The following is a 13,788-nucleotide window of genomic DNA, read 5'->3' on the forward strand; positions in this document are numbered from 1 at the left end:
CCATGCCCGAGGGAGAACTCGAACCTCCGGCGGGTGGGGCCGCGCAATCCGTGACATGACGCCTCAAACCGCGCGGCAAGTGACTGTATTAATAAGGACGGCAGTTTCTGCTTAAATTCCGCTTGGAATCCTGCTCTCCACCTGACCAGACAACAGAAGGACAGAGAGAGCTGTACTTGCTCAACCGCTGCCGAGAACGTCTGGTATTGGTTATCTTTGGTTGCGTGGTGGCACTAATTGTGTACAGCATATAGTTTCTTTCGGTCATCGATAGTTTAAGTTGCCAGGCACATCGATCTCTTGTTTCATTTGTGCCTTGAAAATGACTGGTTGTCACCTGTTGAAATATCGGCGGTTGTTGAGGAATGTTCAAACGTGTGTGAAATCCCATGGGACTTAACTGCTAAGGTCATGAGTCCCTAAGCTTACACACTACTTAATCTAAATTATCCTAAGGACAAACACACACACCCATGCCCGAGGGAGGACTCGAACCTCCGCCGGGACCAGCCGCACAGTCCATGACTGCAGCGCCTAAGACTGCTCGGCTAATTCCGCGCGGCGGTTGTCGAGGACATTACCCAGCTACATTCTCGTAATTATAGTAATATTTCCATAGCTACAACAAATGACAAGACATTTAGAGGATTGTCTGTTCCAATATATATTTTCTTATGGTGAGCACAAGATCTTAATTTAATGAAAGAAATGTTTGACAATAATACTTTAAATATTCCTTGGGAAAAGACCAATGACTTCAGGGTTTATATATACCTTTTTCTGTATTTTCTTTTAGACTGTTATCAAAATTTTAAATCAGATTATTTGTTGCACATATAGTTGTGTACGAGTATAACACTTAAGATATTAATATGAAATTAAAAACTTATTGATGTATCTTAGTGTCAAGAATTTTAAAGGAGAAATGTAAAATAAGTAAGAAAGAAGTGAAATTGAGAGAGAGAGAGAAGAATAGAGGAAGAAGGGAAAAGTAAATAAGTGTTAAGAGTGAAAAGGTGCATGCTACTGCACTACTGTATTGTACCCACTATTACAAAATACACGTTGTAAATTACTGGTGAACTCTCTTGCACCTCATGCCTTGTATCTCAAGAAATTCGTCCTGCACTTGTCTTCAAATTTCATGAATTCTATTTTGTCTCGATTCACTTTTAGCCCAACCCTTCGCGCACGGTTGTCTATTTTCTGGAACATTTATTTCACCTCATGGGTTGATTCACTTAACAGTACTATATTATACTTGAACTGATAAAATTCGATAAACATTAACTCACAAAACTGTTATACACAACCAAAAGAAAGCGAAGAATTTTCCTTGGTTTGGGAAGTTTCTTATATAAATGATCAAAAATACACAAACAAAAATCCATTAATTTATGAAGAATAAAGAAAATAACATAATATTCAGTACTACAAACACTTTTACCATCAACAGTGCTCTTATGTTTCATTTTGAAGGATTTCTGAATTATCTGTAAAACAGCTGTGTGTGCCTGCTTGACTTGGTGCTTATGTGTTACACCTGGAGCATCCCTAGCAAGAGTCGGCGAAACCAACTTGAGGTCACTTGCCTGAATACTTCTTCTCCACGACTACAGCGTCGTGATTGAATCGCTCACCATGTTCGTCAGGAACTGCTCCGCAACTTTCAGGCAAGAAGAGAAGGTGGGCATGAAGGAAGATTTCTCATCGTCATGTATAATTTTATCGAATTGCTTGTCTCCGAAAAGCTCTAGAATCTGTGGACCAGCGAATATAGCCCCTTTGATTTTTATTCTCTCTTGCATACAGGCCTCACCTTCGTGATTTATTTTCTTTACAAATTTTTTCATTGGTTATGTAAAGATCACTTGATTACAAAACAGGGAGAAATTACAATCGTAACTACCTGCAATACTCACTGAAGTAAGTACTGAACTTGTCTGACGTGAGCATTCAATAATACCTTTGTTATATTATTTCATCCTTCTAATATGTAATAATCATATACGATTTGCCAATACATTTCCCCTATTTCCTTTTGTGGATGAAAACCTTCGTAGAACAAAAACTAGAAATAAGTTTCAGTTTCCTTCGTGACATTCGTCATCAGCGCAGTCCGCAGCTCGTGGCCTAGTGGCTGTCGTTGCTGCCTCTGGATCACGGGGTCCCGGGTCCGATTCCCAGCCGGGTTGGGGATTTTCTCTGCCCGGGGTGTTTGTGTTGTCCCCATCATTTCATCGTCATCATTCGCGACAGTGACTAGACTGGACTGTGAAAAAATTTGGACTGTGTAAAAATTGGGACTTTATACGGGCGCTGATGACCGCGCAGTTGAGCACCCCACAAACCAAACATCAATATCAACATCGTCATCAGCGCAGTGGAACTGATAAGAATTAGCTGGTTGGATGCAATTTACATTTTCGCTGCTGCACTGATTTATGGAACGCCATAGCTGTATCGATCGTTATCATGTAATTGTCATCTAAAGCACTGACACCGAGCGAGGAGGGGCAGTGGTGAGCACACTGGACTCTCATTCGAGAGGACGACGGTTCAAACCCGCGTCCGGCCATCCTGATTTAGGGTTTCCGTGATTTCATCAAATCTCTTCGGGCAGATTCCGGAATGCTTCCTTTGAAAGGGCAAGGCATCCTTCCTTCCTCATTCTTCACTAATCCAATGGGACCGATGACCTCACTGTTTGCTCCCTTTCCCCGAATCAACCAACTAACCAAAGCTCTGACACTATCTTGAATTCGTTCTGCAGGGGACTCATGGCAAGCCTGTAGTATTACATTTTTCTTAGGTCTTTGATTTCTCCCTGTTTTTGGTATAATGATATTCGAGATCTTCCGAACTCTGGATCCCCATTCCTGCAAAAGAGTTTAATAACTTTGCCAGATATGGAATAGTGTAGTATACTAATTAAGGCAGCAATACAGCTATTATTCTATCTGGCCAAGGTGCTTTCCTTTAATTGCACTATTTCCATCCTGACCACCTCTTGGCAACATGGACTCACAGTTCGATTATTCACAAACCGCTCTAGCAATTCAGAGTGAAGATATTGATGATACTCCTTGTCTTATATCGTCATATCGTCTGGCAGTAGACAGCCAGCAACACGTGTCCCTCACATTTTCATCCAGAGGTAGTTTCATACGTCAGATCTTGCGTCTGGACCATTTGCTATTAAAATTCTTAGCATGCGAAGGAACGATTGTCCTCAAACATCCTTCTTAATACAATTAGACGAAGTGATAAACATGCAGTTTATGTAGTTCTCCTTCCTACACTCTGCTTTTTCTGAAAGGGCTATCCACTTTCCATCGAACTTCTTTAAAAATAAACTAGTTTTGTACAGATACCAAAGGAAAACTGCTCCGATAGAAGCGAATATGCTTCTGTTTAAATGACAAACTGAAAATTGGGGTACCAGTTACCTCATTCTACCTTCCTCAGCATCTTGAAAAATTTTCCCAAATATTTTGTCGTGCGAATATATTCGTGCTCTTTTTAACATGCAACTCACCTCTCACTCCCACAAGCTCCCCTTTTCTACAACTGCCACACACCCACTAATCCAGCGCTGTACATGCCCATACCCATCCACTCCCACTTGCCCATTCTCACTCACTCTTTCCGCCCAAATCACTATCATTATCCACTTCCACTTTCTCCTTCTCTTTATCCCTCTCCCTCTGGCACTGTCTCCTTAACTTTTTTGCTGGTACTGTCCTGCCACTGTTCCGCTGCCACTGTGTCCCTCTCTTTCTCTCACACTGCCATTTTCTCCGTAGCTCTTTCTATACCACAATGAATGTCTACTATCTTCCAGTATTTATTACTTTCCCGTCTCTTTCCCACTGCCACTGTCTCCTTCTCTCAGCATAGAAACGAGAATGCGTTCGCATGCCAGAATATCTGAGAAATTTTTAAATGGTCTGAAGAAGGCAGAATGAGGTAACTGGAATCCCACTTGTCAGTCAGTCTTTTACACAGGTATATATTCGCCTTTTTGTGCTCTGGTTCCTTTCTTTTTCTGCTACAGAGTGACGTATCACTCATATGAAAAGAGTTTTATGGGTCAGTAAAATGTTGGTGATTTACTTAGGTGAAATAAAAAAACTCAGAATTAATTTTATACCTCAGATAGAATTTTACGTGCAACAAAGTTTTGCATGTGCTTCAGTACCACAAAATGGGGTCCCCAAAACCTTCTGATCATGATGAAGACACCTTACCGCATATTTCTCCGTGCTACGTCATTTTAAAAATCACGTTTGCCCCTCATACCGATATTACGTGTACAGGTAGGGTAATTACTAACTCTGTATCTAGGAAACGGATAAGGATATCAAGAAAATTTTCAAGGTCTTTGAGACAGTTATACTAAGAATATATAGCAAAAATTTCAGCTATTTGCTGTCCATAGCCGTCTTGGAATCTGCGGCTCGGTTTTGGTACCCAGGGACCATGTTTTTGAGGTGTTTCTCGATAAGAGGTAAAGATTTCTGGAAACGGGAACATGGTAGATATCCGCTGCTGATCGCGTAAAAATGGTGAAAAATCCTTTTTTCGGGGTTTTCTCAGGAACCGCCAATGAACCAAATGGTGCCTCCATAATTCCTTAAGGCATACCGTAGACAACATCCAATGCAAAAAGAACCAACTCATTATCTTCATTTGCCTAAGCAGGAGGAAGTGTGTAATATTCATACTTTGACCCTGTACTGTAGGATAAATTCAGACGATCCTATTGTTGGGTAAACAAATGGTCGCTAGGTCAGGCGCTATTCAAAACACTTGACCCTACCTTACTATCACCAACAAAACCCGAGGTGTGAGTCCCGGATAAATCCCGTTTTTATGCGTGGCGTTCTAGAACGTATTGTTAGCGTGTTATGATGCATGTGTACCTTTGTTGTTATATCGTTTAATAACTACTGCTGGAACTACCTCTCTTCGGAGGTTGGTAGTCATTATGGTAAATATTTTTTCTTTGAATTTGACTATCTAAACAGTGATAGGGAAGGCCATCCGAAGCACTCTCTCAGACTCTGCAGCCACGATGTTCATCTTCTTCCTATTGATCCTTTCCCTGCAATTTTTCCTTCCGTTATGAATCTCAGAATATTGGACCTTTCTCCTCATAATATTGTAGTTTTCTGGTTTTGATTCTGTTCCTCAGTTTCTTACTCTTATCGATTCTCCTTAGAACTTCTTCACCGGTAATTCTTTGTGTCCAGGATATTTTTAACACTTGTAGATATAGCCACATTTCTGATAACTTAATCTTCATCATTATTGCCTTATTTAGTGTTCATGATTCCATTCCGTGCAAGAGTGCGGGGATTACGTAACATTTAATAATTCAGAGTCTTAACTGCACGTTTTGGTAAAAAACATTCTAATCTTCAAAAAGGCAACTCTAACTTATTCAATTTTGCTACTGATTTCCTGGATTTGATCGAGGGTTATCATTGATCAAAATACTGACGGAAAAAATCTCAGCACCAAAAAATAATTAATGTAGAGTAATGAAATTTCGGGAGTACGTTTGTCTAGGTAACATGTTTAATTGATTAACATTGCAAGATCACACGTTAATGTAAGCTGCAGATAAGCTATTGCTAATGTGGAGTGCTGGTACATTAATAACCGTTGTACGCATGCAAAATGTGTGTATTGTGTTGTACAGGTGTTGGAGGTCAGTTTGTGGGATGTAGTTCCATGCTTATTGCACTTGGTCGGTCAATATAGGGACAGGCAATGGTGTTTGTGGATGACGCTGGAGTTGTCGTCCGATGATGTCCCAGCATTGGAGACAGATCTGGTGATCGAACAGACCGAGTCAACATGTCGACACTCTGTAGAGCATGTACGGTTACAACAGCGGTGTGTGGGCGAGCGAGATCCTGCTGCAAAACACCCCTTGGAATGCTATTCATCAATGTCAGCACAACCTGTCGAATCACCAGATTGACGCACAAATTTGCAATCAGGGTACGTGAGAGAAACACGAGTGTGCTCCTCCTGTCATATGAAAACGCGTCCCAGACGATAACTCCAGTGTAGGTCCAGTGCGTCTAGCACGCAGACATGTTGGTTGCTGGCCCTCAACAGGCCGCCTCCTAATCAACACACGGCCATCGCTGTCACCGAGGCGGAACCAGCTTTCACTTGACAAGTTGCAAATGGTGGTGGTTTGGGGTCAGTGGAATGCATGCTGTAGAGCGTCTTGCTCGGAGTTGTCTTTGAAGTAACTGATTTGTAACAGTTCATTGTGCCACTGTGATACCAACTGGTGCTCAAATTGTTGCTGCAGATGCAGTGCGATGCACTAGATCTATACACCGAACACTATGGTCTACCCTCTCGGTAGTGCCACGTGGTCGTCCGGAATCCGTCTTCTTGCGACTGTACATTTTCGTGACCACCATTACCAACAATCATGTTCAGTGGCTACATTCCTGCCAAGGCTTTCTGCAATATTGTAGAAGGAACATCCAGCTTCTCGTAGCCATTACTCAGTAAGGTGTTGATAATGTCTTTGTCGCATTTTAACTCATTCTTGACCACCATAAGCTCACCACGTCCAGTCTCAAAGGTAACTAACATTCACGATCGTTACAACGTGTATTTAGAGCAAACGTGATTTGCATCCTCATAATGATCCTATCGGAAGAAAGTGAAATCGGCTTTCGTCTTATGCGACTGGTGCAAAATTTTAATATAAATCATCTTTCAGATGTAGGAACATGCCTACCAACTTTTGTTTATGTCGCACAACTCCTTGTTGGTATTGCGATTGTTTTATTTTTTTGCCGTCAGAGTGTGTTTTGGTACTCTTTAAATTGGTATGGTGTAAGTAGTAACATCGGGGGAGATTTTTGTAGTTTTGCTAATAATCATGTATTTGGCTTTACTAAATTATTTTTTGAGGTGAAAATTGTCGTTCACTCTACTAATTTTTTTTTTCAAATAGTGTCTTTAGCTGTGTTAAACGTTTTGCAGTATTATTGCGTCATCAGCATAGTGTATTTTGCTAATCATTTTTCCACTGACTGTCATTTCTATTTCTATGTTTTATATAGCTTGCCTGTATTTGTCTCCGAATAATAATTAAATAGGAGTGGAGACAGAACCTAGGGTTGTCTTACTCCTTGCATTCTTCTGACGTCTGACCGTCGCAATTCATAATGGCGGTCTGTTGCTAGTACATGCTTTTAACTATTCTAATAGATCGATGGCCGATTTCACTTTCTTCCAATGGAATCACCAGTTTATCATCTTTCACTTGTAAAAGTCGTTTTCGTAATCAGTGAACTCCAGCACTACATCCTGATGCAAACGTGGGCGTTTTTATATCAAAATTTTCATTGCAAATCGGGCTTCTCTGGCAACCATACTGTTACGAAATCCAAACTGTTTTTCACTCATATTATTAATTTTTTTCGTATATTCGATTGTGAATGATTTTGAAGACGACTTTTAGAGTATTCGACATCAATCCTATCGTTCTATCTTTTCGATATCATTATCCAGAATTAGGTTTCCTTGTTTATTTGTGATTTAAACTAGGATTTTTCCTTTTTCCCGTTCCCGGTAATTTTTTAATCTTTAATGAACTCCAAAAGTATCAATTTTTTATGTAACTTCTCTGTTTCATCACATTTTGCTTTCACATAATTTTTATTAATCTGAATTACCTTCAGTCTGATATGTTGATTCTTTATATTTTTCTTTGTTAACTGTTGGAACGAAATTGCTTTATGTTTTTTAATGAACTCAGGACATTAGTAACATTTGGGCCTATCATAGAATTCTCTGAAAATAGTTTTCAATTTCGAAGTACCTCTCTGTTAGATATAAGAAAACGTAATTTAAATGCCAAGCTTCATCTCGTCTTATGGCTGGCACATCTAAGATTAGAGTGTATTTTAGTGCAACCAATAACACGAGAAACCGGTAGATGCTATCTTTCTGTTACCATGGCGAAATGTTCAGTGTTCTCGCCAAGCCAAAACAACTACGGCACTTCGTACATCAGGTAAGTAGAGATGTGTCCCTTTGGCCTCCTTCAGTATAATTATAGCTATATACATTCAAAGAGGAAAGACCTGATGTGTTGTTGCTACAATGGTGAAAAGTTCAGAGACAGAACTCGATTTAATGAAGGAAAAAATAATAAAAAATAAAAAGAAAGGTAACCTTGAAGGGACCGTTTGGTAAGAAATTTCCTTATGTCTTAGAGTGGCACGTGGGTAGGACAAGCGAAAGTTAGCACCCTACTTACCATTAGGCACAGCCACACGCTGAAGACGACCTGGTAGGCGTTGTAGAAGATGAGCACTTTCTGCAGCTCGAAGGGCTTGCGGTGGGCCATGAGCGCGGGCCCCAGCTTCAGCACGAAGTACAGGTAGAAGCCCAGGATGAGCAGCAGCGGCACCGGCGAGTCCATCAGCAGCCACTGGTCCACCAGGGGGTCTGCAAACACTCGCGCATTACTTTTACCTGCTTAAGCCGTGCCACCTGTTAGCAATCTGCTCGCATTAGATGTGGATTATGAATATCAAACTTCACCAAGGAAATCATTGTTAGTATCTAAGTATAAGAATAATGTCTTACTATCGAAGTGAACCTGTTTCACTGGACGTCTCGTAATTAAGTACAGAAACGCCAGAAGTGCAAAAGAAATAATTACTGTTACATCCATGAGAGTGTTGTCTGAGAACCGCAGCATTAGATTCAGTCAGTTGAAGAAATACAAGGCCATACCACTTTTTGTACTATATTTTCTCATGATGCATTTCGGGATTTCACTAGCTGCAGTTGAGCGAGATCGTAGAAGGTGCCACTGCGAAATAAAGTACCTAAAAGTGGCTCATTGCTGTTCAAAAATGGTTCAAATGGCTCTGAGCACTATGGGACTTAACTTCTAAGGTCATCAGTCCCCTAGAACTTAGTACTACTTAAACCTAACTAACCTAAAGAGATCACACACATCCATGCCCGAAGCAGTATTCGAACCTGCGACCGTAGCTGTCGCGCGGTTCCAGGCTGTAGCGCCTAGAACCGCTCGGCCACCACGGCCGGCAGGCTCATTGCTGTAGTTCATCAGTTAATCAAGAAACTATGTCCAGTGAGCATTAAAAATGGATCGTTTACTAGTTATGATTATTTTGATTGTTAATGTGTCTCAGGTTCTGTACAACCATCTGAGTAAATACACTCCTGGAAATTGAAATAAGAACACCGTGAATTCATTGTCCCAGGAAGGGGAAACTTTATTGACACATTCCTGGGGTCAGATACATCACATGATCACACTGACAGAACCACAGGCACATAGACACAGGCAACAGAGCATGCACAATGTCGGCACTAGTACAGTGTATATCCACCTTTCGCAGCAATGCAGGCTGCTATTCTCCCATGGAGACGATCGTAGAGATGCTGGATGTAGTCCTGTGGAACGGCTTGCCATGCCATTTCCACCTGGCGCCTCAGTTGGACCAGCGTTCGTGCTGGACGTGCAGACCGCGTGAGACGACGCTTCATCCAGTCCCAAACATGCTCAATGGGGGACAGATCCGGAGATCTTGCTGGCCAGGGTAGTTGACTTACACCTTCTAGAGCACGTTGGGTGGCACGGGATACATGCGGACGTGCATTGTCCTGTTGGAACAGCAAGTTCCCTTGCCGGTCTAGGAATGGTAGAAAGATGGGTTCGATGACGGTTTGGATGTACCGTGCACTATTCAGTGTCCCCTCGACGATCACCAGTGGTGTACGGCCAGTGTAGGAGATCGCTCCCCACACCATGATGCCGGGTATTGGCCCTGTGTGCCTCGGTCGTATGCAGTCCTGATTGTGGCGCTCACCTGCACGGCGCCAAACACGCATACGACCATCATTGGCACCAAGGCAGAAGCGACTCTCATCGCTGAAGACGACACGTCTCCATTCGTCCCTCCATTCACGCCTGTCGCGACACCACTTGAGGCGGGCTGCACGATGTTGGGGCGTGAGCGGAAGACGGCCTAACGGTGTGCGGGACCGTAGCCCAGCCTCATGGAGACGGTTGCGAATGGTCCTCGCCGATACCCCAGGAGCAACAGTGTCCCTAATTTGCTGGGAAGTGGCGGTGCGGTCCCCTACGGCACTGCGTAGGATCCTACGGTCTTGGCGTGCATCCGTGCGTCGCTGCGGTCCGGTCCCAGGTCGACGGGCACGTGCATCTTCCGCCGACCACTGGCGACAACATCGATGTACTGTGGAGACCTCACGCCCCACGTGTTGAGCAATTCGGCGGTACGTCCACCCGGCCTCCCGCATGCCCACTATACGCCCTCGCTCAAAGTCCGTCAACTGCACATACGGTTCACGTCCACGCTGTCGCGGCATGCTACCAGTGTTAAAGACTGCGATGGAGCTCCGTATGCCACGGCAAACTGGCTGACACTGACGGCGGCGGTGCACAAATGCTGCGCAGCTAGCGCCATTCGACGGCCAACACCGCGGTTCCTGGTGTGTCCGCTGTGCCGTGCGTGTGATCATTGCTTGTACAGCCCTCTCGCAGAGTCCGGAGCAAGTATGGTGGGTCTGACACACCGGTGTCAATGTGTTCTTTTTTCCATTTCCAGGAGTGTAGAACCAGCAGAGTAATGCATCCTTATTTGTAAGATTTAAGAGGACGTTGTGTACAAGAACAATTCACTTTTCTTTCAAACCTTTACTTAGTGGTTTCTGTAGTTCTTTTTTATGTATCCTTATCATTATCAACAAACACCAGTACGAATATGTGACTCCAATATTATTGTTAAAATGCTTAGAATGGTTAAATGGTTCAAATGGCTCTGAGCACTATGGGACTTAACTGCTGAGGTCATCAGTCCCCCAGAACTTAGAACTACTTAAACCTAACTAACCTAAGGACATCACACACATCCATGCCCGAGGCAGGATTCGAAACTGCGACCGTAGCGGTCGCGCGGTTCCAGACTGGAGCGCCTAGAACCGCTCGGCCACTCCGGCCGGCTAGAATGGTTAGGCGTTCTTCATAAACATACACTGATATTCGTCCTGATAGCACTTTTCCATGCTAAGAAATATCTTCGAAAATTACAGCCTTATCTAAGATTATGATAGGCCTGCCATACGAAAAAAAGAAATCAATATTCACTGAAACGCCAAAGAAACTGGTATAGGCTTACGTGTATGAATACAGAGATATTTAAACAGGCAGAATACGGCGCTGCGGTCGGCAGTGACTATACAGAGCGTTACAAAAAGGTACGGCCAAACTTTCAGGAAACATTCCTCACACACAAAGAAAGAAAATATGTTATGTGAACATTTGTCCGGAAACGCTTACTTACCACGTTAGAGCGCATTTTATTACTTCTCTTCAAATCACATTAATCATGGAATGGAAACACATAGCAACAGAAGGTACCAGCGTGACTTCAAACACTTTGTGACAGGAAATGTTCAAAATGTCCTCCGTTAGCGAGGATACATGCTTCCACCCTCCGTCGCATGGAATCCCTGATGCGCTGATGCAACCCTGGAGAATGGCGTATTGTATCACAGCCGTCCACAATACGAGCACGAAGAGTCTCTACATTTGGTACCGGGGTTGCGTAGACAAGAACTTTCAAATGGCCCCACAAATGAAAGTCAAGAGGGTTGAGGTCTTGAGAGCGTGGTGGTCATGGAATTGGTCCGCCCCTACCAATCCATCGGTCACCGAATCTGTTGTTGAGAAGCGTACGAACACTTCGATTGAAATTTGCAGGAGCTCCATCGTACATGAACCACATGTTGTGTCGTACTACCAGCACAGGTAGAGTACCCCGTATGAAATCATGGCGGTGAATCGAGGAAATATAGTACATACTGACGAAACTAAAATGAGCTCTAAGACGGAAATTAAGCGTTTCCGGACACATGTCCACATAACATCTTTTCTTTATTTGTGTGTGAGGAATGTTTCATGAAAGTTTGGCCGTACCTTTTTGTAACACCCTGTATAAGACAAAAAGTGTCTGGCGCTGTTGTTACATTTACTGCTGTTACAATGGCAGGTTATCAAGATTTAAGCGAATTTGAATGTGGTGTTATAGTCGGCGCATGAACGATGAGACGCAGCATATCCGAGGTAGCGATGAAGTGGGGATTTCCTGCACGACCATTTCATGAGTGTACCGTGATAGCCCGCATCTCGTGGTCGTGCGGTAGCGTTCTCGCTTCCCACGCCCGGGTTCCCGGGTTCGATTCCCGGCGGGGTCAGGGATTTTCTCTGCCTCGTGATGTCTGGGTGTTGTGTGCTGTCCTTAGGTTAATTAGGTTTAAGTAGTTCTAAGTTCTAGGGGACTTATGGCCACAGCAGTTGAGTCCCATAGTGCTCAGAGCCATTTGAACCATTTTTGTACCGTGATATCAGGAATCGGCTAAAACATCAAATCTCCGACATCGTTGCGCACGGAAAAAGATTCTGTAAGAACTGGACCGGCGACGATTGAAGAGAATCGTTCAACGTGACAGAAGTGCAACCATTCCGCAAATTGCTGCAGATTTCGATGCTGGGCCATCAGCGAACCATTGAACGAAACATCATCCATATGGGACCACTGATACGTCTACATACGACTCTACGACTCTGACAGGCGACATGTACCTAAGCATCTTGTCTGATCACCTGCACCCATTCATGTCCATTGTGCATTCTGACGGACTAGCGCAATTCCAGCAGGACAATGCGATACTCAACAAGTTCAGAATTGCTACTTGGAACGTGCTATTCAGAAGAGATCTCACTCCCTGGTACTCTTACGGATTTATGGACAGCCCCGCAGGATTCAAGTCCCTCCAGCACTACTACAGACATTAGTCGAGTCCATGCCCCGTCGTGCCGTGGGAATTCTGCGTGCTCGCTGGGGCTCTACTCGATATTAGGCAGGTGTACCAGTTTCTTCGGTTCTTCAGTTTATATTCAAAATACATATAGCTATCACTAAGTATTCATAATTAGATCTCTAGGGAATTATTCAGATCGAACACCTCGGTGACAACAATCAGCAGAATGTAATAAGCTCCCCGTCCAGGTGGTGAAGCACCAAGGGATTTCAACGGGCCGCCGTATCATCCTCTGCCTCGTGGTATCATTCGGATGCAATATGGAGGGCCATGTGGTCAGCACATCGATCTCCCGTACCGTGGACCCGCTACTTCTTCTTCAAGTATCTCCTCAGTTGGCATCAAGAGGCTGAGTGCACTCCGCAGCATTCCTCTCACCAAGGAAAATTGCTTGCGAGTACCGGGAATCGAACCCGGGTCTCCCAAATGGCAGCTGACGACTCAGCTACTGAGGCAGAATTTAATTACCATTTATAATTCCAAATTAAATCTTTCTCACTACAGCAAAGTGTAGCTTGCTTCGAAAATTATTGACAGAATAAAATAGTATGTAGCCGCCTGGCACATATCTGAACGCTTAACTTTTCCGGGCAAAGATATACTACACCAACTCAACAGGATACTGGAAAGCTTCTGTATGATTTGAATAATAGGAGAGGGATAACAGCAGGATTTCTCAACCGCCAATCGATCGCGAAATTAGTGAAAATCCAAGGAAACCTTGCACAGATGTGTTGTGCAGTGTCTCTAGTATGCCTATCGATTACGTCATGTCGCACTTTTCAATTCTGAGAACAGTGAGCCCGTAAGATGCTGAGCATAGTAGTGTCTCCCGAAAGTGTGAAGTTCTTGATGAGG

The 13,788-nt window shown here is 43.5% G+C and overlaps 1 protein-coding gene across 1 annotated transcript in view; it reads right to left on the reverse strand.

Moving 5' to 3' along the window:
* The window catches only part of LOC126183784 (elongation of very long chain fatty acids protein 7), a 120,953-nt gene that overhangs the window by 51,066 nt on the left and 56,099 nt on the right, over positions 1-13,788 (reverse strand). The window contains exon 3 of the mRNA XM_049926020.1: positions 8,306-8,496. Within this exon, the coding sequence (XP_049781977.1) occupies positions 8,306-8,496 (191 nt within the window). The remainder of the gene's footprint in view (positions 1-8,305; positions 8,497-13,788) is intronic.

The sequence above is a fragment of the Schistocerca cancellata genome, chromosome 4, assembly GCF_023864275.1.
Source record: "Schistocerca cancellata isolate TAMUIC-IGC-003103 chromosome 4, iqSchCanc2.1, whole genome shotgun sequence".
Taxonomy (NCBI): Eukaryota; Metazoa; Arthropoda; class Insecta; order Orthoptera; family Acrididae; genus Schistocerca; species Schistocerca cancellata.